The following is a 24562-nucleotide window of genomic DNA, read 5'->3' on the forward strand; positions in this document are numbered from 1 at the left end:
GTACACTTATAAAGAGTACGTGCCGATGTAGCAAAAATATTAGTGAATGAGTTAACCTTTAACTTCTGTTATCTTAGTATAGCTTTTTCTTCTTTTTTAATTGGCTGTGCCACGCGGCTTGTGGGATCCTAGTTCTCCAACCAGGGATTGAATCCGGGCTCTCACCAGCTAAACTGTGGAGTTCCAGCCGCTGGACCACCAGGGAATTCCCATATTCTCTTATATTAGTTTGCAGTATTTTTTAGTTTATCCTTTTGTAAACCGAAACTACTTAATCAGTTGCCCTTTTTTTGTTAAGTGTTTTTTTCTATTATGTACGTAACTTCTATTGGTTGTTAACATTTGGGAGGTATTTTTATATTCCATAGTAACCCTGCTGTCTCTAACTTTTGGGCAAAATGTAGAGACTGTCCTTTTTAATCTTAACTGTCATGTAATATGTCTTTGGCTATCATTAAAATAGTCTTTGCAATATGTCTGGAGAAGAGGAAAAAAGGAAGGATATGTACTTAGAATCAGTGTTTCTTGTCTGAAAGCCCTGCCTATCTTTAAATTATAATTTCAGAGCTATTTTCTTTGCAATCAGTAGGAGACTTTCTAAAGAAATCAGTGCAAGCTGTGGTGAATGGTTTGTTTTAGAAAATGCATTCTTTAGATGGGATTTTCAGTGTTTCTGGAGGTGTTAAAATATCTCAAAATACTAATTTTGATGTAGTCTATGGTTTTTATTTCATTAAATGATTCTAGGAACCCTTATGAAAATCTTGATGAACTCTGAGGTCTGTTGGAGGTTTAAGTAAGGGTCTACTGGATGCTATTGCTATTTTTGTTTGGTAGTATAACTTAAGTGGACAGATTTTCTGTTCTGAAAACATGAAGATGACTGTAGCCTGATCAAACAATTTTTTTTTTTCCCCCCAAATCAGGACACAACTATGAGTTAAACCTAAATCTCATTAGCAATATTATAGAAAACCATGTACTAATTTAAGGGAAGAATTTAAAGAAAAGTATTTTTCTGGTCTCATTGTGATGAATTTTACCGCTTTCTTTTATTGAATTAGTTTCTTTTCTGTGTTAGGAAGAGGAACTTTGCATACTGGTCCTTTATTTGAAGCTGTGTGGACTTTTTCTAATTTCGATAGTCTCTTTTAAAAAGATATTCTGGTATTGTTGCAGGTTCAGTCTCAATGAGCTAATTATTTTAATGAAAACATGTGAAGATTTCCTTTTTTTTTATAATCCCCTGAAAAGTACAGATTTCCTGGAAAAGGATTTCTCTCAAGAAAGAACATATAAATTGCTTTCTACCTAAAAAAAACTTAAACTAGAATATACTTTTTCGATATGATTGGGGTAAAACTACTGTTCCTTTGGCTGTGATTTTATCCATTTATGAATACTTGTCACTTGATGAAAGCATAGGGTTCTGTGCTTCTACATTTTCAGATTCTCTGCTCTTTGATTACTATTACGCAACATTGGTTAATTTAATCTACCCATGGAATTATCTGTTGTAGCCATCTTATGTTTCTTTTTCCCTCTTCTGTTCGTGGGAAATTCCTAAAACTTATTATTTAAAATTTATAATACAAATTTGAACTTGGTCATTAAACATTCCCAGTTTTTGTTGATAATCCAGTAAGCTTTTTTCTTCAGTGGTGAGTAATAGTGTCACTGTTATTTGATGCCTAACTTTGGTTACATAAAGTATGTTTACTTTTAGATCATTGATGTATAGTGAAGCTAACAGACGGGAGACGTTTACCTCATGGCCTCATGTAGGGTATAGGTGGGCACAGCCAGATCCCATGGCTCAAGCTGGATTTTATCATCAGGTAAATAAGGCTGTTGAAAAATGTTTTTCCATATGACTTTGTAGCCTTTAGTGAGACTGTCAACGTTTAATACTTTTTCAACATGGCTCTGTGCTTGTGTGTCTGTAATGTGAGTTTTGTTCTTACACCTTTCTTTGATCATAATACTCACTGGCTATTCCCTATATCACATACTGTGTATGAAAGGTGAAAAGGTTAAAAAAAACACAACTGAGTTAATGCCTTATAACTATTTTCTTGCAGATTACATATTAACATATATTTAATCTGTTTTTATATGTAATCATCAGCAGACAGGCAGTATTTTCCAGATTTGTGTCTCGAGAAGTGTTCTCTCTAGGTGTGTGTTTTTCAGGTTTGACTTACTCATTCATGACAGAGGAGTATGTCTATTAAGATAGTGCGATAAAAGCAGTAATGGCAGTTACTCCTGAGATTTTAACTTTACTGGGATACACATCACCCGTGTGTTAGACAGCTGTGGGGGCAGCAGTGCAGGTGGTACAGCGAGGTGAATACGGATGTGTTGAAGAATTGGTTAAGAAATGCAGAAAGAGAAATAGGGGAAAGAGTCATAATTTTATGTAGGAAAAGAGGAGGGTGTACAGTGTAAGGATGAGTGTGAGAAAAAGACATGAGAATGGGATGTTATAGAAAACCTCACAGAGCCAGGTAAGTAGAGCAAGTTAAGAAAAATGAGTTTAGATTGGCATAATAAACACAATTAAAGGAAGCTTCCACTGAGTAATGTTGACTGGCTCACCAGTGCTTTGCCATTGCTAAAAAACTAAGAAATTAATAATTACATGTCAGTTTGCATAAGACATGATTATTTAATTTTGGAACTAAATTAAACTTTGGATACACTGAAGTTATTGTCATAAAGAACATTAAGAATAATTATTCCTTCATTATCTTGAAGTGCTCTTGGAGTATCTTAAACTAAGATTATATCAGAAAACCAAGATATTTGAAGATTTGATTCAAAGTCCATCAGATTTCCAGTTAAAGATAGATTTGTTTGGAGACTGGCCAGTATTAGAATTATTGAAATTATTTCCCTAAATTAAGGATTGAATAAGGACTATTTTTCCTAATAACTTATCTTCCTTATTTTTTGGTATTGTTTCATATAACAGCCTCTGTTAATATTTTTTCCGTTGATATTTTTTCCGTTCAGCTGTTGCTCATTGATTCCATTTTTTTCAAAGAGATCAAGTCATAGGTTTTCTAGAATCTTCCACCTGTATTAGGGGCTGGTTAGTTTCAGTCTTTTAAAAAATATATTTACACTAAGTAGAGTAAGTACTCAAAAATATTTTTAGTTTTCAAAGGTATATTTCAGTTCAGGTTTTGGTTTTTTATATATATATATGTATGTATGTATGTATGTGTGCGTGTGTATCATCTTGTCCTAAGTGTCTTACTTAAGGAATGTTACATGAATTATGTTCACTTCATTTTTTATTAGACATAAAAATTATGTTTATCCTTGCTTATATAGTAGCATAGAATTCAGTTTTTCAAAATAAATCTGTTAGACTATTTCCTCTTGTATACATAACTATGTTTTGAATACTTTAGTAGTACAGTTACAAGATGCTGGACCAGAGATTGAGGCTGTGTATCTGCATGTTTGATTCAGTGGTTGTTTGCTGATGAAACAGAATTTTTCAAACAAAGCAGCAAATATATAAACATTTGGGGATTAAAAGTATATTGTTGAAGCCTAACATTAATAGTATAGGCTAATTTTCTTTTCCTCAATATGGAATTTTATCTAAAATTATGAACTTATTTAGAAGAATTTTTATTAAGCTATTTTAATATTGATGAACCTTTTCTGTTTTCCTTACAAATTTGCAGCCTGCCTCATCTGGAGATGATAGAGCCATGTGTTTTACTTGTAGTGTATGTCTCGTTTGTTGGGAACCTACTGATGAACCTTGGTGAGTCTTGATTTTTCTGAACATGATAGGCTAAGTTCTATGAATGTGCTTCTACATTTTATTTTTCTGATCTGTATATTAATATTCTTGCCTTTTGTCATCTCTATTTTTACCTCTGTTCTAAGAGAATGAGGTAATGCTGTCTGTGCTCTGTCATATCACTTGGCATACAGGATCTCTGAGGTCTTTGATTTCCCAAGGTCTGTACATGTTAGAAGTGCCAAAAAATGGAAGTATACTCTGACTGAAAACTAGAAGGCTATGAAAAAATAAATTTTAAAAGCATGATTGAATTCAGCAGTTCAGCCTGTTCTTTTGTGGGCAGCTTATCACTAGGGAGTCCATGGAAGGAGGGCCTTACGATTTACATTTCTAATTTTAAAGTAATTCTAAGGAGTCTGTTCTGGTGTGTAAAATTTGAGAACTTGGTTAAACATTAGAGATCATGTATTGGAACCTCACTTTTACATAACTACCCTGAGGCCCTACTAATAGAAATAGTAATAATAGCAAACATTTGTATAATGTGATTTATCAGGTACCATCTTATGCACAACACGAATGGTCACTGTAGTGAAAAACTGGGAAATCTTACACGCATTTTGGGAGGGGACTAGATAAATAAAATATATTCATATAATTGACTGATCCAGCAGTTTAAGGAATAAACAGTTATTCTCTATTAATCATCATCAGTACATTATTATATCAGGAAAGCTGTTGTAGAATGAACCATATAATAAGCTGTTTATTTAAAGTAAACAAAACTGTTTATTCTGTATGTATATGCTGCTGCTAAGTCACTTCAGTCGTGTCCGACTCTGTGTGACCTCATAGATGGCAGCCCACCAGGCTCCCCCGTCCCTGGGGTTCTCCAGGCAAGAACACTGGAGTGGGTTGCCATTTTCTTCTCCAATGCATGAAAGTGAAAAGTGAAAGTGAAGTCGCTCAGTCGTGTCCGACTCTTAGCGACCCCATGGACTGTAGCCCACCAGGCTTGTCTGTCCATGGGAGTTTCCAGGCAAGAGTACTGGAGTGGGTTGCCATTGCCTTCTCCACTGTATGTGTATATATGGCTATAAATTTATAAAAGTATTTTAGGAGAATAATCATGGCTATCTGGATGTGGGATCGGAGATTACTGGGGTTGGATATTAGGCCTGAAGTGTATCTTTTGCTGTATTTTATATAGTCAAATGTCACTTATTTAAATAATATTTTAATTAAAAAGTTAAAACTCAGATAAAGTTAAAAAGAGAAAAAATAAGGTTTAGCCATGACAGAATCCATTTCAAACATCATGTGCCTGGAGATGCCATGTAAAAGCATTTATGTAAGACACCTTGTTGTATTACAAATTGTCCAGGGTTTATATATGGATGTAGGTAAGTTGTAGATGCAGTGTTGTTAAAGTGAGTGGTTAATATGTTACAGTGATCTCAGTAAAGTGGAAATTTTTGGTATTTGAGTCTTTAATTAAAGAAGGTTGTTGTTGTTCAGTTGCTGTCATGTCCGTCTCTTTGTGACCCCGTGAACTTTAGCACACTAAGCTTCTGTGTCCTCCACTATTTCTGTGAGGTTGCTCAAATTCATGTTCATTGAGTCGGTGATGCTATCTAACCGTCTTATCACCTGCTACCCCCTTCCTTTGCCTTCAGTCTTTCCCAGCATCAAGGTCTTTTCCAGTGAGTTGGCTCTTTGTATCAGGTGGCCAGAGTACTGGAGCTCCAGCTTCAACAACAGTCCTTCCAGTGAATTTTCAGAGTTAAATTATTTGTTTTTTTTTTTAAAGAAAAAATATCATAGAGTTCTCTTTTAGTGTTACAGACTTAACAGCTTAGTTGCTCAGTAAACTTTCCCTTCTTTAATTTGTGTAAAGGTCTGAACACGAGAGACATTCCCCAAACTGCCCGTTTGTGAAAGGTGAGCATACACAGAATGTACCATTGTCGGTCACTCTTGCAACAAGTCCTGCACAGTTTCCTTGCACGGATGGAACTGACCGAATATCTTGCTTTGGGTCCGGGAGCTGCCCTCACTTTTTAGCTGCTGCAACAAAACGAGGAAAGATTTGTATATGGGATGTTTCCAAACTTATGAAGGTATGTTTTAATTTTGAAGGAACAAATCAGTAACTGAAAAAATATCAGTTGTAAATTTAGGCTTTTCATTTATTTGTTTAGGTGCACTTAAAGTTTGAAATTAATGCGTACGATCCAGCAATTGTACAACAGCTTATTCTGTCGGGAGAACCAAACTCGGCAGTTGAATCCAGGAGACCAACTTTGGCATGGCTGGAAGACTCCTCTAGTTGCTCAGATATACCAAAGTTGGAAGGAGATAGGTGTGTAAATTTGTTTTAATAATACTTATAGAAATTAAGTGTTTTCTCTTCCTAAATTGTATATTCTCTTAATTCTAATTAAAGAGACAGCATTTGATCAAGAGATTAGAGAGAGTGTCACTGTGGTTAGAAATCCAAAAGAACAGTATAATTCCTGAAATAAATTTTCATTTATCAGCACCATAGTCTGTAAAACATATTTTATTTTCTGTCTCAATCCATACCAATGGAATAATCACTCCATTGAAATATAAATTCTAAATAATGAAATCCTTGGATCAGACTTGTAATTTCACCTTCTACTAAATCTTTTCATAGAGCCGTTGAATCACTTGGTTCATTTCTCCTTCTTTCATTAGCACCTAAAATATAGAAATGGTAATCAATAGTGAAATAACCTGTGGTTAGGCTATATAATCTAATTTTTATTTAAATGTATTAGTAGTCAGCAGTGAGTTGAGGTACAATAATCACTGTACAATAATCATTGCCAATGAAAGGTTCTGGTAGACTTGTGCTGGATTCTCTTCCATTCAGCCTTTCTGGAGATTCATGATTTCTGTGGCTGTATTTGGTCTGTGCAGGGGAGAGGGAGTCAGAGTATAATCCCTTGTCACCTAGTTGTTTCCCAAGAGGCGCTGCAGTTGTAACTCTTGAACTGGGTTGGATTATAGAGCAACATTTGTGATGGTCCCATGGAGGCAGAATGAAGGGTTCCATAGGCCGCTTAGCTGGTCTTAAGCAATAGCAGCTACCATTTTGTAAGATTCTGAAGGCAGTAATGTGAAATGGAGCCTGCGTAACTGTGATCAGATGTCTTGTATGGAGATCTGTCATTTCACTTGCAGGGCTTCTTGTGTTACTGATGTGTGATTGGTGTTACACCACAGTGATTTAATCATTTTTCCTCACTGTTTGGTAGTAAAACTTTACTAATGGAGATTTTTTTCATTATTTAATGGCAAATTCACTGCATATTAAATGTCTAGTCCCTGCTGCTAATAGTTTGTGGAAATTATGGGTCTGTAAATGAATGTGGTCTGAGCTCTGGAACAGGCTGATTAAAGCATCATGGTGTTCTCAGTTATTTCAAGTCCCTGTGAGAGCTTAATGAGAAAGCAGTTGGCCCATTGTTGTCTTGAGTTTGACCATATTTGCCAGTAGAACTGAAAATGAATCCTGCTTGATCTCTGATTTTCTTAGAAATTAGTGGAAAATTATTCATAGAAGATAATGAAATTGGTATGTCCTGAACACACTGATTTTAATTAGAACTTTTGACTCAAGAGTTTTATAATTTGAGGATTAAAATTTGAACCAAGATGTAGTTTTAAGATTGTACAGATACACACACACACACCTTGGTAAAGTGTTTTACATTTTAGATAAACGTATATCCAGTATTTCTGGTGGACAGGTGTCCACACTGAGCTAGTGTGCTGGGATTGAGATATAATCCCTCTGCCTGCTTTTTTAAGAGACTTAAAATCTTTTTGGGCAGAAGATTACAAAGATTACTCTGGTGGTTGGAGGAAGCTGAAGAGGTGGATCTTCAAGCCCGTTCTCCCTGCTTCCTCTCCTCCAGGGTCGGCAGGGTTTCTGTTGGATTGGTATTGGATATAATGAATCAAACCACTTCTGCCTCTGAGGCACAAGATATAGTATATATATATAAAATATGTATATAAAATAAACAGTTTCATTAACTTGAGAAATAATACATTAACTGAATTAAAGCTTAATCAAGAAGTTTAAAGTATTACAATGTAGCTTGCTTAGAAATTGTTTTTTGTCTCTTTCTACTTAGTAGGCAACATTTGTCTTTGTTCTGAATTTATTTAAGGAAGAATATTTATTTCGGGTGTGTTTAATTTAATTAACGTATTTTTAATTTATTTGGTTGCATCGAGTCATAGTTGTGGTGTGCAGCCTGTCTAGTTGTGGGTGCATGGGCTTAATTGCCCAGTTCCCTGACAAGGGATTGAACCGGAGAGCCCTGCATTGGAAGGCGGATTCCTAACCACTGGATCACCAGGGAAGTCCCAAGGACACATTTAATTTTTTTTTTGTGTGTGTGCCTTTTTTTTTTTTCCATTTGTTTTTATTAGTTGGAGGCTAATTACTTTACAGTATTGTAGTGGTGCACTGGGATGACCCAGAGGGACGGGATGGGGAGGGGGGTGGGAGGGGGGTTCGGGATGGGGAACACATGTACACCCATGGCTGATTCATGACACATTTAATTTTAATGAATTAGTGTTTTGTCTAGATGCCTCATTTGTATGTTATGTTTTTCAAATTGGCAAAAATTTCCTGAGTTAACTCTAAAGTTGCTATATTGTTGTATATCTTAGTTATATACCAAAACTAAGATACATCTGTACTATTCGCACATATAATCTTAACTAAGCATTTTAAACTTATTCATATATTTTTTTGCATGTCTATTACTTTGCAAAAGATTTTATTTAATGTAAAAGACTTTAGTAAATTTAGTGTCTATTATGTAAGTATAGTTGACTCTTGAACAGCATGAGTTCAGTGTTGAACTGTGTGAGTCCAGCTATTTTTTAAAGTGAGTACTACACAAACTGTGGTTAGTTGAATATGCAGATGCAGAACCATGGATGCAGAAGGCCAACTATTGTAAGTTATACAGATTTTCCACTGCAGGGAGGGCTGGTGCGTCTAACCTGTGCGTTGTTTAATGATCAGCTATAAATGCATGCTTTGTGTAGAAATGTTGGAAAATATCTGGAAGTAAGTTGAATTGAGTCTCCATTTTCATACCACCAAGTCATGTTAACGTTTAGGTATGTAGTTTTTTTTAAATCATGTGATTAAAAGAAATTTATTGATGCATCATTACCTATCATAAGGTTCACCCTTTTAAGTGTACAATTCAGTTGTTTTACTCATGGTTTTATCACATGGCAGTAGGGGTGTTTTTCTGTCAAGAAATAATATTTTTCAAAATACTATTTTGAAAACTTTCACAATAAAGCCTTTTTTTGTGTGTGGTTTAATTAAGGCAGTTATCTGGCAACCCTGTTTAACATTCTTAGTAACTTCAGAACACCTAAATTCTGTCTTTAAAATATACTACTGCTAGATTATCTTTTATCTAAGTGTAGATGGGTAATATTTGACTATTTTCCTTGATGCAGAAATCCTCAAAATCTACTGTGTTTTCTTGGTTTGGACTTCTTTATTTTGGATAAATTCCCAGTCATTAATATTTCCTCTTAATATATATTTTTCCAAGCATCTTTATTATTTTTCTGAGACTAGCCATTTAGTATTTGAATAGCTTAAGGCTAACTTAGGAGCTTATCTTTTTCATATCCTTTTTAAAAATTTTTAAGTTATAGCACAAAATTGGTTATGGTAATTACTACCAGTTGAAAAAAACACAGAAGTTTTGTCAAAAATATCTAAGCAAATATCTCCCCACCCCAGTTTCAGATGTTACTTGAAGCATTTCTAAGGGAGATTGCCAGGTTATATTTTATATAAAATAGCATTATAAATGGCTAGTTCTTTCAGATGGATGTGCAGTGTATTGTTTCAAAAAGGGAGAATCACTTTTCCTTTCTGTGAACTGCATCTTCTAATTTTTGTGGTTTATCAAAATTTTAGAACTACTATAAATGTGCTGATTGTTCATTCAGACACAGCCTAATGTTGTGCTGGAGTGCTCTGTAATTATATCTTTTTTTCTTGTCTGCTAACAGTGGAGACTGAGAATAAAATTGGGTGCAAAGAGAGAGGCTGGCAATTTCTTGGCTACTTGAATGAAAGCAAAAGAGCAGCTATTGTCTTATTGTCTTGACTCTTAAGTTGTAGTGGTTTTCCTACTTGTTAAGGAGTTCTTAACAGCCCCTCCCAAACAAGCAAAAAGTAAATAAATAAATAAAACCAAGAGCAAAACACAAATGGAATGTGTGTTTCTGTGAAAACACTTCTATACACACAGATTTACTCAGCTATTCTAATTGGTTTTAGGGTATAACTTTCCTGAATTCAGGAGTAGAATGCTAAGTCACTTCAGTCATGTCTGACTCTGCAACCCTCTGTAGCCCATAAGGCTCCTCTGTCCATGGGATTCTCCAGGCAAGGAGAGTGGAGTGGTTTGCCATGCCCTCCTCCAGGGGATCTTCCTGACCCAGGGATCAAACCTGCGTCACTTCTGTTTTCTGCATTGGCAGGCAGGTTCTTTACCATTAGCGCCACCTGGGAAAGTGAAAGTGAAGTCGCTCAGTCGTGTCCAACTCTTTGTGACCCCAGGGGCTGTAGCCTATCAGATTCCTCAGTCCATGGAATTTTCCAGGCAAGAGTACTGGAGTGGGTTGCTATTTCCTTCTCCAGGGGAACTTCCTGACACAGGGATTGAACCCGGCTCTCCCGCGTTGCAGGCAGACACTCTACTGTCTGAGCTACCAGGGAAGCCCATCCCTAGTAATAGAATGGTTCTTAAAATTTTACTACTGGAAGCTTGTGCTTGATTTTATTAGCTGTTTTTTTTTTTTTTTTCATTTTATTTACCCAAACTGTCCCTGTCTACACTGATTCAGTTGTTGAAATCCTACAGATTCGTCTATAAATTTTTAGAGATTACCACACTTTATTTCAGGCAAGCATTTATTTAATGTTTTAAGATGATTCACTATTAGCATAGTCAGGGTTTCAGTCAACTTATATATTACATAAGCTAGTTGTGTGATGCTTACGTTTTAGACACGAAACAATGGTTGTAACTTTATACTTTGCATTTTCCTGTGTACTTTATTTTGAAATGGAAATTTTTAATTTGTCTTTTTAAAGTGATGATTTACTGGAGGATTCAGACAGTGAAGAGCATTCCAGATCAGATTCTGTGACAGGTATGTAAAAAAATGTTAGATAATCTATTTTTATATCCTTGCATTTATATAGTTTCTAGGTAGAGCTAAATACCAAATTTGTATTTTGAGTACAAAGTCTAAATTTTCATTAATATACAAAGAAAACTCAACTATTATGTATCAGATCTTAAATTAGTAATGTTATGTAGTTTCATACTAAAAATTTAAATAGTGCTTATTTGCATCAAAGGAATTAAAAATGAATCTTACTAAATCTCTGTCACATAAGTCAGTGACATTAAACTCTTCCAAATATGTTCAGTTTATTTGTATACTGTATTGTGTTGTTAAATAAATGTAATGTTTAAATCACTAATTAATATTAATTAGTGATTTCTTATTCCCAAAAGAAAACCCTATGAGATATAAGGGCAAAGGGGTATAAAAAGCTTCATATTTTGATGTAGTTATAGGGAAGGCATCTCAAAAAGGTTTTACTGTATGAGAATTCAAATCCTAACTCTGTCATTTATTATAGTCCGAATGCATTTTCTATTGTATAAAATAGTGATATTTAAATCTGTTATTTATAATTTTGGTTACTAAGATTAAAATTCATGATGCACAGTACTTGGGCAGTAACCACTATTTTAAAGAAGTGACCATTATTAAATTCTGGCTGTATTCTGATGTCATTGTCATGAAATAAGGACATACATAACTTAAGAAATCTCTTTAGAGGAAACTTGGTTTTAGATAGTTCGGTTGTTAAAAGTTATATGTCAAAAGTTAGTATAGTGTAGCAGATGCTCTCAATTCTAATTTGTTGTACATTTTTTTTTTAAAGCCACCAAACAGAATACTGCACTGATTTTTAGACTCACCTTCATTTGTCTTTTAAGGTAGTTCTTAGAATGAAAAGAATAAGGAAAGTAGGAAACTGCCCTGAATAATACACAAATGTGTAATTAGGTCTGGAAAGAATAATTGATTGCATTTAAAAATGAAGTCTGATGAAGTGTGCTCTTTTTCCAATTTGTTACCCCTTGGCCAAAGAAAAGGCTACTATTGCATTTTTAAAAATCTGACAAGAATACACTGGTCATTGGTTATCTGGAGATCTGGTTAGAGCTTGAACTCTTACAAAATAAGTCTTTAGTCTTGTCAAGTCACTTAAACTCTCTGGGCTTCTGTTTTTCCTATATAAAGTGAAATGTTTGAACTAAATGTTCTTTTTTCTGCCCTTAAATTTTTTTATTCTAACTTTAACCTTTCCTTGGTATGCTGTTTCTTAGCTCTTTCCTCTGGGTCTAAGGATCTCAGTAGGTATTACTGTAATTGTAATTGTTACATATTGATCTGTTTCCTTATCCCTTTTCTACCTTTATATTTTTCATCTACGCCTGTTTGATCTTTCACACTTCCTTTAGATTCTGTCGTCCTCTTTACTTCACTTCCCGGTACCTAGAATATTACTGTATGTTTTTGTTGACTCTTTTCTATGATACCTCATATAAAGTTGGGAGTGGTGTCCTTATGTAGTATTGAAAGGTAGCTGTGGTATGAGAAAAAAAAATCCTTCCAGTGTAGAATTTTTACTTGCCTTATTTGAGGATTTGTAAGTGGTTCATTCATTTATAGTAAAATATGTATAACCTTTTAAACTAATTTTATATTGAGAGACTATTGGTGAATTTATGAAGGCTTGTGATATTATTGGGAAATGTATTGTCTTCTTGAAGTATCTAAAATTAAGTAATGTTGTTCTACAACTTACATTTACTAGCTCTAAGCTCGTCCCATCAATTTGAATGATATGATCTGAAGAATTATAGGTTGTATTTCTTAATTTCAAAAGTGTAAGTGGAAACTTAAGAGACTTTTGTCTGTTTTTCAGTTGAAAGTTAATGATTTTTGAAAGTATCTAGATGATACAGGAAAGATGGGTTTGCTCTTTGGTCCACATATCAGAATTAAGGAGTGCACCTTCTTTTGTAGAGTGGGAAGAGTGTTTGGCAAGAGATTGAAGAACAATTCAAATTGAAATTTGATGGTTCAGGAATATGCGTAGCTTAAACCTCTGGAAGTTGGCTGGTAGAACTGTGGGGCTGACAGTAGCTCAATAAGCAGCGTAGAGAAGGGTTTCCCAGTATGATTACCTGAAGAATACTACGCTGCAGGATATTTGTAGGTATGTTTTGTAAAAACTTGTTTTGTGGTCCAGTTGGTTTGAGAAATTCTGAGGCAAGTGAAGATCACAGTTTTGCTTAACTGCAGTATTGACAGTTGTCATTGGCTTTGCCAGTCTTAGAAGGGGAATGTAGAGTCCTAGACCTTGATTAAATAGTTGAGAAGCAGCAGGGTAGTAATGTTACCTGTTACATTTTCTTTTTTAATGGATATTCTCATCTCCCATGACCTTTGCTTTGAATATTGTCTTAAGTGTGGTTAATATATGTAACTAATTATGGTTAATTTATTTTCTTTTAAAATGTGCGTAGACTAAAATAGCTTTTTCTTGGCAATTTCCTATCATAACTTATCAAGTAAGTTTCAATTTAGTTGCAGTGTATTATTACATGTTATAAAAATCTCACTGTCAGCTTTCAACCTCATGTTTAAATGAGTGAATTCATAGAATAAATATATGTAATTATTACATGGCAATATAAAGACTGCACATGAATATAGTCAAATGAGTGGTTAAATAAACAACTTACTAGTACAATTAAATTGTGAAGTTTATAACTAAGTTTTTTCTGCTAAGTGAGACATGGATATTGTTTTAGATGACAAGAGTGACATTATATGAAGTGAGAAGATTATGCTCAGAAAATAAAGAAGTCCTGATAAAGCTGTTAGCATTTTGAAGATACTGTTTATGAAATGGTTAACAAAATGGTATAAACAGAGCTTTCAGTATAACTCAAGTGTTTGGTGTTCCATAAATCTCTCTTGTTCATTCCTTTGCTTGGGTAAAACTTCTGTGCACTTACTTTGAGTTATACTTATTTCCTTCCTTTTCTGTGTTCTTAATCTAAAATTGCAAAGCCAATTCCATTTGTTTTTTTTTTGCATTTCCCCAAGTCACGTAGAGTGATTTTGATATTATTGTTGGTAATAGATTGTTGCCTGATAGTCTGTGCTATTGAGAAAAATAAAGGATGAGTTGAAACTTTGCGTTTAGTATCAAGAGATTATCCTTGGTTTAGAGGTTGACTGACATCCACTTCAGGGTTTTGTGTAGAGGGAGATGGTATTTTTGGAGAATTGAGACTGAGGAATGACCTTTATTCTGTTTGAAGGGGATAGTTTGAAGCACACGATAAACAAAAGGTCAGTAAGGAATAATGTAGTGTAGTTGACTTGAAATGAACTAAATATTAGCAGATAGTACAGAAGACATTTAAATTGTTTGTTTATTTAGGCTCTCCTGGGTCCTTTTTGCTGCACAGCTTTTCTCTAGGTGCGGTGCTTAGGCTTCTCATTGCAGTGGCTTCTCTTACTGTGGGACATGGTCTCTAGGGTATGGGGGCTTTGGTAGCTGTGGAGTATGGGTGCACTAGTTGTCGTCCCAGGCCCTAGTGTGCAAGCTCAGAGGTTATGGTGCACGGGCTTAGTTGCTCCATGGCATGTGGAGTCTTCCTGCACTAGTTACCGAATCTGTGTCTCCTGCATTGGCAGGCAGGTTCTTTACCACTGAGCCACCAGAGAAGCCCCAGAAGATGTTTATATTTCACTTAAAATGACAAATTTGGGAAACTTTTTCTGGTTACTATTTTTTCTGAGCTGAGGTTTGAGTTAAATTGCATACTGTTAGATACTAAGACAGTCAACTGATAATTAGCATGTGGAGTGGGAAAGAGGTGATGAACTGAGATTATAGTAATGTTTCATGGATATTCTGCAAAGTGCATAAAGGACAGATGCATAGTTTTGAGTGTATTTTTGGTGTAGAATTGAAGGGCAGAAGTCTGTTATTATGATATTAATAATATCTTCATTCTTAACCTGTTTATTCTCTCTCTCTCTCTTTTTTTGAAAGGATTTTGCTCACAGATTGCCAGGAGAATGTGTTGTAAATTGAAAATGATTTTTGAGACTCTTTAATATCTATGGTTTTTCTGAGTAGGTTCATCTCAGCTTGGATTAAATTTCCTTTAAAAGGACTAAATTCTTCCATTAATGTGTTTAAAATGCACCGACTGGATGATTAAAAGAAAATTAATGAAAATGTTATACTACAGATTTTGATTTACATTCACAAGGTCATTTGTAATGAATACTGTTCCTTTTCAAAGGGCATACATCACAGAAGGAAGCCATGGAAGTGAGCCTTGATATAACAGCGCTCAGCATCCTCCAGCAGCCAGAAAAGCTTCAGTGGGAGATTGTTGCAAATGTGCTTGAAGATACTGTTAAGGATCTTGAAGAACTTGGGGCAAATCCTTGCTTAACCAGCTCTAAGAGTGAAAAGACAAAGGAGAAGCACCAGGAACAACACAACATTCCCTTTCCGTGTTTATTAGCTGGAGGTTTATTAACCTATAAATCTCCTGCTACCTCACCCATTAGTAGTAATTCTCACAGGTCACTGGATGGTTTAAGCAGAACTCAGGGTGAAAGTATATCAGAACAAGGGTCAACTGACAATGAATCCTGCACTAACTCAGAATTAAATTCCCCTCTGGTAAGGAGGACTTTACCCATTTTGCTTCTTTATAGCATCAAGGAATCTGATGAGAAAGCAGGAAAAATCTTTTCACAGATGAACAATATAATGAGTAAAAGTTTGCATGATGATGGTTTTACAGTTCCACAGATCATTGAAATGGAGCTGGATAGTCAGGAGCAGTTGTTGTTGCAGGACCCTCCTGTGACTTACATTCAGCAGTTTGCAGATGCGGCAGCCAACCTTACCTCTCCAGATTCTGAGAAGTGGAACTCTGTGTTTCCCAAGCCTGGGACTTTGGTGCAGTGTTTGAGGCTGCCAAAGTTTGCCGAGGAGGAGAATCTTTGTATAGACTCAATAACTCCTTGTGCTGATGGAATTCATTTATTGATAGGACTGCGGACATGCCCTGTTGAATCCTTGAGTGCAATAAATCAAGTAGAGGCCTTGAATAACTTAAATAAATTAAACTCTGCACTATGTAATAGACGGAAAGGTGAGCTGGAATCGAATCTTGCTGCAGTGAATGGTGCAAATATTAGTATAATTCAACATGAATCACCAGCAGATGTACAGACTCCTTTGATAATTCAACCTGAGCAGAGGAACGTTAGTGGTGGATATTTAATACTTTATAAAATGAATTATGCCACTCGGATAGTGACATTAGAAGAGGAGCCAATAAAAATCCAGCATATCAAAGATCCCCAGGACACAATTACCTCGCTCATTTTGCTTCCACCAGATATATTGGATAACCGAGAGGATGACTATGAGGAACCTCCCGAGGAGATGCAGTTAACCTCAAAGAACGGGGTTGAGAGAGGAAAAAAGTCTGATATTTCTACTCTTGGACACCTGGTCATAACCACTCAGGGAGGATATGTAAAAATACTAGATCTTTCAAACTTTGAAATTTTGGCCAAAGTGGAACCTCCGAAAAAGGAGGGCACCGAGGAACAGGACGCATTCGTTTCTGTCATCTACTGCTCGGGCACAGACAGGCTGTGTGCGTGCACCAAAGGTAAGCTGCGGGCCTGTCTGCTGCTTCTGGCAGTCGTAGGGAGGCAGTGTGCGGGGCATTCACCCATGTGTGTGCCTGGTGTGAATCCATAAAGATGGAGAGACATTATGTTTATAATGAAGTGGTAGATCTTTGTACTGTTTTACCTGTTCTTAAAACACTTCTCTACTGCCCTAGGCAAGGATTCTAATTGTAAATAAGTTAGTAAGTCTCTCAGAAAATATCTTCACTGCTTTAACCTCAAGAAAATAACCTGCTGTAATTTCTGTGAGTCCCAGCTGCATCTGCTCAAATTTGTAGCCTTGAACAAATTACTTTAAACTCACTAAACCTTTGTTGATTTATAAACTAGGACAGACAGTCTATTTCCAGGCTTGACAGAATTAAATGAAATAATGTATGTAAAGTTTCTGACACAAATATTATTACATGTTGTTATTTTCTTCTGAAATAAAAGTGGTAAATAATTATTAATTCTGCCAAATAAGTGTTTCTTGTCATATTTAATCCTAAGATTTGCAGACAGTGAATCAGTTTTGCAATATTTGAGGCCTCTTGTAGAGTAACAGGTAGTGTTACTAAGGAATTACTGACCTTATCAGGCAAAGTGAATAATCCTATTGATTGTTTAGTAGGAATTTAGGACCGGGAGATACTTGAAGCCTCAGTGACTATAACCAGTGCTTGGCAGAAAAATTGGGTTTGGGAAGAGTTATGCATCTCATTCATGGTTCTGGTAGGAATCAATCTGAATTTTTCCTCTCTTTAAAAAGATTTCAAGAGTTTGACTAAGAAGGATAATGGTGGATGTGGTGATGTGGATTGCTTTCTTTGAAATATTTTGTGAAATTAACATGGGGGGAAAAGCCAAATAACATCAACGTCCAACTAGATTATTTAAAAAAAAAGGAATAGTTTAAAATAGCTTTAGAGTAATGAAACTTTCAAAAAAATCATTAAAATACTATGTGGTATCAAGGATAATTTGAGCTTAATCATATATATGCCAGTTCATTTCTGTGAGAGTTTTAGTTTTGTTAATTTTAGTCATCACACTAACTTTATGAGGTATGTACTAGTTTTGTCTTCATTTTAGTTATCTCAAAAAAAAAAAACAGGAACTGAGGGAAAGAGAGGTTAAGTAACTTAACTTGCCTAAGTCACAGAGCTAATAAATGACAGAGTTAGTGTTCAGACCTGGGCAGTCTGTCATCATCAGAGTGCTTAAACTACATTAAATTGCCAGAATATAATAAAAGTAGGAGACCCTGCTTTTATTGAACTTTCATGCTGTGAACTTTTTGGTATAGTTTAATCTGAAAGATTAAAAAAAAATGAAAACAGTTTAACTTGCTGTAGGCCATTCGAAATGGAAGTGGTTTTGGAATCTGAGTGACCTATTCCCAGGGCTTGTAGTCATAAGATACTAGTAGTTTTCACAAATGCAATCAGAGTTTAATGATTTGAATTTTTGATGAGATAGGTTTGGCGATTCAGAGGAGAGATAACATTTAAGTTATAAAATAGATCATTGTTTTCATGGAGTTTAGACAATGACAGTTTCTAGGAAGTGATCATGATTGTGATGGAATTCAGATGAATTGAAGGACAAGAGAAAACATGAGAAGTTAATTGCTTTAAAAATTATTCCCCATGTGAAGTAATTAGCCTCCAACTAAAAAAAAAAAAAAAAATTATTCCCCAGTTGCTTAAGGATTAATTGATCAAGATGCATTTGAAAAGATGAGATTAATAGCAATAAAGAGGACAAAAAAGTTGTTTTATAATGTTCAAATAACAATCCATAAAGTAGAATTTTAAAAGCACTGTAAACTGTAAATCGAATGGATTTGACACTGTCTCGTAAGTATATTCAAATCGTATAAAACTTTTCTCATGGAGAAACATTGAGTCTGTTGATTAAAACCTACAATTAGTGCTATAAATTAACTTTTTTTGCACAGCATGTATATGGGATCTTAGTTCCTCAGTCAGGGGTTGAACCCATACTCCCTGCGGTGGAAGTATGGTGCTGCTGACCTCTGGCGCTTCCTACCAATTACTTCCTGTTCTGTCCTTTGGTGTGATGTCACTGGTGCTTGTGTTGATTCTGTTTTTTAATACCTTTTCTTGAAGTTGTCTTCTTATTGGATTATCACAGTCTACTTCAGAGTAATGCTAGCTTAAATCTAGTAAAATACAGAAACTCTGCTCTGATTTTTCTCTCTCCCAGCTTTGTGCTACTGTTGTCTTATATATTACATTTAGATGAGTTATAAATCCAACCAAAAAATGTTATTTCATATAGTCTGTATCTTCTAAAAGAGTTAAATGAGAAAGAAGTATGTTCACCTACTTTTGGCATTTTGTTTTTTTCTTGTGAATTTAGTGTTGCCTTCAGCTCATCTAGAAAGACTTTCATTAGTACTTATGGCAAGGCTAGCAGAAAACATCGGTCTTTGTTTATTTGGAAATGTCTCTATTTCACATTCATTTTTGAGGAATGATGCTGTATGTAAAATTATTGATTGTTCCTGCACCTATTATTCTGTTGTTACTTCTGTTGATCTATTATTATTTTTTGATGAGAACTCTTAGGATTTACTCTTAACAGTTTTCATATGTAACATGCAACTATTGATCTGTTTTTATTTCACTGATACCTTCTACTGTCATCTCAAATCTACATTGAGTCTCTAGCAAACTTTTCATTTTAGTTACTTTTCAATTCTAAGAATTGCCTTTTGTTCTTTAAAAATAATTTCTGCTAATTTGTTTAGATGATTTGTTGATTCATTTTTACCATTCGTTTTCTGAATTCTTTATACCTGATGTCCTTTTATTATTTAAAATATTTACAACAGCTTCTTTGACTTATTTGTCTGCTAAATCTAAATCTGGGTGCCCAGAGATATGTCTCATTGCTTTTGCTTTTCTTGAACATGGGTCACTCTTCACATGTTTCATAATTTTCTGTTTAATACTGGACATTTTAAATAACATTGTAGAACCTCTGCATTCTGATTTACCCCCGCCCCCCGCGTTTGGAAATTGTTGTTATGTGATTGTTTGGTAACCCACCTGGACTAAATGTGTGAAGTCTGTTTCTTTTGCAGCTACTGATGTCTCTACTCTGGTTTTTAAAGACTTGTTTCTTATTTGTTACCTGTCTGTCCACATAGTTTAGTGTTCAGCTAAAGATTTTGATAATTGGTTGTGACCGGATACCTTTTTTTGGCAATATTGTGTTCAAGTGTGCCCTGGCTTTTGTTTTCTTTATTTTTATTTTCTCTTGTGCCCTTTCAGGTCTTTTCTGCATAAGCTTTGGGGCTTAGTAGACTGGGAATGTGTTGATGACTTGGGCCCCATCTGATCTTTGCTGCACATATGTGCAACCTCTGATCAGTGTGGAATATTTGAGATGTTTACCAAGCCCCCTATGTTTCTCTCACTTTCTGTAACTCTGTTAAATCCCTGGTTAGTTCTGGTGGTTTGCTTGCCCCACACAGAATGCTGGATTCAGATAGCAAATCATTGAGTCCCTGTGACAGTAGTAGCAAATCTGGTTTTCACCATTTGACTCACTCTGTTTAAATGACAGTTTGTTCAATTTTATAATTGCCTTTTAAGAGTAAGATTTCTCTTATTTTGTCATGTTGGAAGTAAATCTCCAATTATTTTATTTACTTATTTTTATTTCTTAAATATTTTGCTAAGCTCACTTTCCATTTTTTTCTGTGGTAGAAATATGAAAAATAGAAATTTGATTTGGTTTCATTTTCTTGTGAATGCTTCAAAAAATTAAGAATTGTTGTTCACTTTTTTTTTTTTTAATTTATTTTTTCAGTGGGTTTTGTCATACATTGACATGAATCAGCAATAGATTTACACATATTCCCCATCCAGATCCCCCCTCCCACCTCCCTCTCCATCGTCTTCCCAGTGCACCAGGCCCGAGCACTTGTCTCATGCATCCCACCTGGGCTGGTGACCTGTTTCACCATAGATAATATACATGCTGTTCTTTTGCAACATCCCACCCCCACCTTCTCCCACAGAGTTCAAAAGTCTGTTCTGTACTTCTGTGTCTCTTTTTCTGTTTTGCATAAAGGGTTGTCGTTACCATCTTTCTAAATTCCATATATATGTGTTAGTATGCTGTAATGTTCTTTATCTTTCTGGCTTACTTCACTCTGTATAATGGGCTCCAGTTTCATCCATCTCATTAGAACTGGTTCAAATGAATTCTTTTTAACAGCTGAGTAATATTCCATGGTGTATATGTACCACAGCTTCCTTATCCATTCGTCTGCTGATGGGCATCTAGGTTGCTTGCATGTCCTGGCTATTATAAACAGTGCTGCGATGAACATTGGGGTGCACGTGTCTCTTTCAGATCTGGTTTCCTCAGTGTGTATGCCCAGAAGTGGGATTGCTGGGTCATATGGCAGTTCTATTTCCAGTTTTTTAAGAAATCTCCACACTGTTTTCCATAGCGGCTGTACTAGTTTGCATTCCCACCAACAGTGTAAGAGGGTTCCCTTTTCTCCACACCCTCTCCAGCATTTATTGCTTGTAGACTTTTGGATAGCAGCCATCCTGACTGGCGTGTAATGGTACCTCATTGTGGTTTTGATTTGCATTTCTCTGATAATGAGTGATGTTGAGCATCTTTTCATGTGTTTGTTAGCCATCTGTATGTCTTCTTTGGAGAAATGTCTGTTTAGTTCTTTGGCCCATTTTTTGATTGGGTCATTTATTTTTCTGGAATTGAGCTTCAGGAGTTGCTTGTATATTTTTGAGATTAATCCTTTGTCTGTTTCTTCATTTGCTATTATTTTCTCCCAATCTGAGGGCTGTCTTTTCACCTTACTTATAGTTTCCTTTGTTATGCAAAAGCTTTTAAGTTTCATTAGGTCCCATTTGTTTAGTTTTGCTTTTATTTCCAATATTCTGGGAGGTGAGTCATATAGGATCTTGCTGTGGTTTATGTCGGAGAGTGTTTTGCCTATGTTCTCCTCTAGGAGTTTTATAGTTTCTGGTCTTACATTTAGATCTTTAATCCATTCACTTTTGCTATTGCTTGATTAAGAGAGTAGGCTGTGGATTCCAGTATAGCTAGTGCATCAGTTTTCTCATCTGTAAAGTGGCCACATACTCCCTACTTTAGGTTATTTGTGAAGACTAAATGAATTAAGCACTTAAAATAATGTCTTACACGTGTAAGTACTAGATAAACAACTATTTTCACATATGAAATTGTAATTCCATGACAATTTGATTTCTAAGTTGTTGGAGATGTATCACTTTGGTAGCCCTCTTTTTCTGCCTTTTAAGTGGTGTTAGAGTAAATTAAGTTTCTTAACTAAGTAGCAAGCACTTGTCTGTCTACCTATTTTTCATATACCTGTGTTGATGGGATTTTACTGTACTATAGGTGGTGAGCTTCATTTTCTCCAAATTGGAGGAACCTGTGATGATATTGATGAAGCTGACATACTAGTGGATGGATCTCTTTCTAAAGGAATAGAGCCGTCTTCAGAAGGTTCCAAACCTTTATCAAATCCTTCAAGTCCTGGCATTTCAGGTATGATACTAACTTTTAAAAATGATTTTTAAAAAATGCAAATTCTTGTGATGTTCAAAGTTTTCTGAATCACTCTTTTATAATCTAAAACATTATTTAATTTTTTGTAGTCAATTCTTGGTTACTTTGAGAGAGTTCATTTCCTTGTTGATATTCTTTTATCAGACTTGTTTTTGTATATTATTTATCACTGTTTTCAGTAGTTGGAAAATGTTGTAAACATTAAAATAAGAAATGGTTCTCAACCTGTGGTAAGTTGGCCAGTTTTGGTAAAGTCACCTAAGAGGTAACATCATGAATTTGGTTGTTTAAGAAACTTTTAGTGTAGTTAGGATGGAACAAAACAATATGAAAGAGTGAAGAATTCACTGAGTAAGTGTAAAGTGACTGGAATGGCTAATATTAATTATTCCTGGAATAGAAATGCTGAAAAAATATTCTTTCCTTGGGGTGATATTTTCAGACCCTCGTCACCCCGTTGTGATCTTTTAGATGGGTTAGGTTTTGTTTGTGGTTTCTCCCATTTTGCCTTTTCTCCATGTACTGCCCCCTGAACTTGTTTTTCAGGAGGTTGTTAGCATTGTTACTCCTGCTTAAAAATCTTTTGCGTGCTCTGTGGACTAATAACTCTGGTCTTCCGCTCAACCTCCAGTCACTGGAGACTCTCCGTGATTTCTAAAGTGTATTCAGCTTCATGCTCTTCATTTGTTACTAAGCTCTCCTCCCCTGCCCTTGCCCTGTACCACGGTCCTTTTGTACTTCCACGTGCTGATATATTTTATCCTTGGCACCTACCACACTTTATTCCCCAACCTAACTATTAAAAGAAACCTAGCATTTAAAAGGGAGGAGGAAATGGCAACGCATTCCAGCATTCTTGCCTAGAGAATCCTGTGGACAGAAGAGCCTGGTGGGCTGCCGCCTGTGGGGTCTCACAGAGTTGGACACAGCTGAAGCGCCTTAGCATGCATGCATGCATTGGAGAAGGAAATGGCAACCCACTCCGGTATTCTTGCCTGGAGAATCCCAGGGACAGAGGAGCCTGGTGGGCTGCCGTCTGTGGGGTCGCCCAGAGTCGGACATGACTGAAGCGACTTAGCAGCAGCATTTAAAAGAAATTTAATGAATCTTTAATGAAAAATGTGTTTAAACTCAAATGTATTCCAAACAGAAATAACACACAAAATTGTTACTTCTTTTTTGTGAATCTGTACATTTAGGAATTTGATCATTCTTCTTTGCACTAAAGGCAAACTTTGCGTGATTACTGGTGTGATAAGTCTTAATTTTAGTGATTACTTGTGTGATATGTACCTTATTTCAGGGCTTCTCACTCTCAGCACTGTTGACATTTCGGACTAGGTAATTCTTTGTGGTGGGAGGTCTGTCTTGTGCTGTATTAGCCATAAATGTAGCTTCTACCTACTCGATTCCAGTAGTAGACAACAGTTGCCTCCATCCATGTGGCCCTTGGGAGGCAAGATTATCCTCTGTTGAGATAAAGTGACTCATGTCTCTTGCTATGTATAATTGGACTTGCTTGTCTTGATTACTATACAAGTTGGTTTAAAAAGCTAACATACTGAATGTTTTCATATTTTATGGGATATTGGCATAATAATTTTCATATAAAATCCATAATATACTCTTTAGTAAAGATGAATTAGGTTATAAACAAGTAAATAATGTAAAGGAGCATTATATGCTGTTAAATGTTTGCAAACAATATTAATAGCTTCAGTCATTTTTTAAAAAGCCCTAAGCTTTGAGGGCTTTTTAAAAAGCCCTTTGTTTTTGAACTGTGGTGTTGGAGAAGACTCTTGAGAGTCCCTTGGACTGCAAGGAAATCCAACCAGTCCATCCTAAAGGAAATCAGTCCTGAATATTCATTGGAAGGATTGATGCTGAAGCTGAAACTCCAGTACTTTGGCCACCTGATGTGAAGGGCTGACTCACTGGAAAAGACCCTGATGCTGGTAAAGATTGATGGCGGGAGGAGAAGGGGGATGACAGAGGATGAGGTGGTTGGATGGCATCACCAACTCAATGGACATGAGTTTGAGTAAACTCTGGGATTTAGTGATGGACCTGGAGGCCTGGTGAGGTCCGTGGGGTCGCAAAGAGTTGGACATGACTGAGTGACTGAACTGAACTGAGCTGAACTGAAGCTTTGAGGAAAAACATACTTTGAATACACTTACAGTAATTTTATAGAACTAAATGTAAACTTTCTTTGTGAAACTATTCTAAATTTATCAGATTTCATATTTTAGTCTTTAAAAAATTTTTTTTGTTAATTGAAAC

The 24562-nt window shown here is 35.6% G+C and overlaps 1 protein-coding gene across 10 annotated transcripts in view; it reads left to right on the plus strand.

The window, feature by feature from the left end:
• Positions 1 to 24562, plus strand: part of BIRC6 (baculoviral IAP repeat containing 6) — a 210366-nt gene that overhangs the window by 38675 nt on the left and 147129 nt on the right. For 9 of the 10 annotated variants that reach the window (XR_006269389.1, XM_043468279.1, XM_043468278.1 and 6 more), the window contains exons 5-11: positions 1727 to 1838; positions 3705 to 3787; positions 5667 to 5889; positions 5971 to 6131; positions 10956 to 11014; positions 15277 to 16671; positions 22109 to 22258. Coding sequence is in view for 9 of the 10 variants with exons in the window: in XM_043468279.1 (XP_043324214.1) it covers positions 1727 to 1838; positions 3705 to 3787; positions 5667 to 5889; positions 5971 to 6131; positions 10956 to 11014; positions 15277 to 16671; positions 22109 to 22258 (2183 nt within the window). In the remaining variant the exon portion in view is untranslated. The remainder of the gene's footprint in view (positions 1 to 1726; positions 1839 to 3704; positions 3788 to 5666; positions 5890 to 5970; positions 6132 to 10955; positions 11015 to 15276; positions 16672 to 22108; positions 22259 to 24562) is intronic. The other variant, XM_043468285.1, reaches the window with a different exon arrangement.

The sequence above is a fragment of the Cervus canadensis genome, chromosome 5 (assembly GCF_019320065.1).
Source record: "Cervus canadensis isolate Bull #8, Minnesota chromosome 5, ASM1932006v1, whole genome shotgun sequence".
Lineage (NCBI taxonomy): Eukaryota > Metazoa > Chordata > Mammalia > Artiodactyla > Cervidae > Cervus > Cervus canadensis.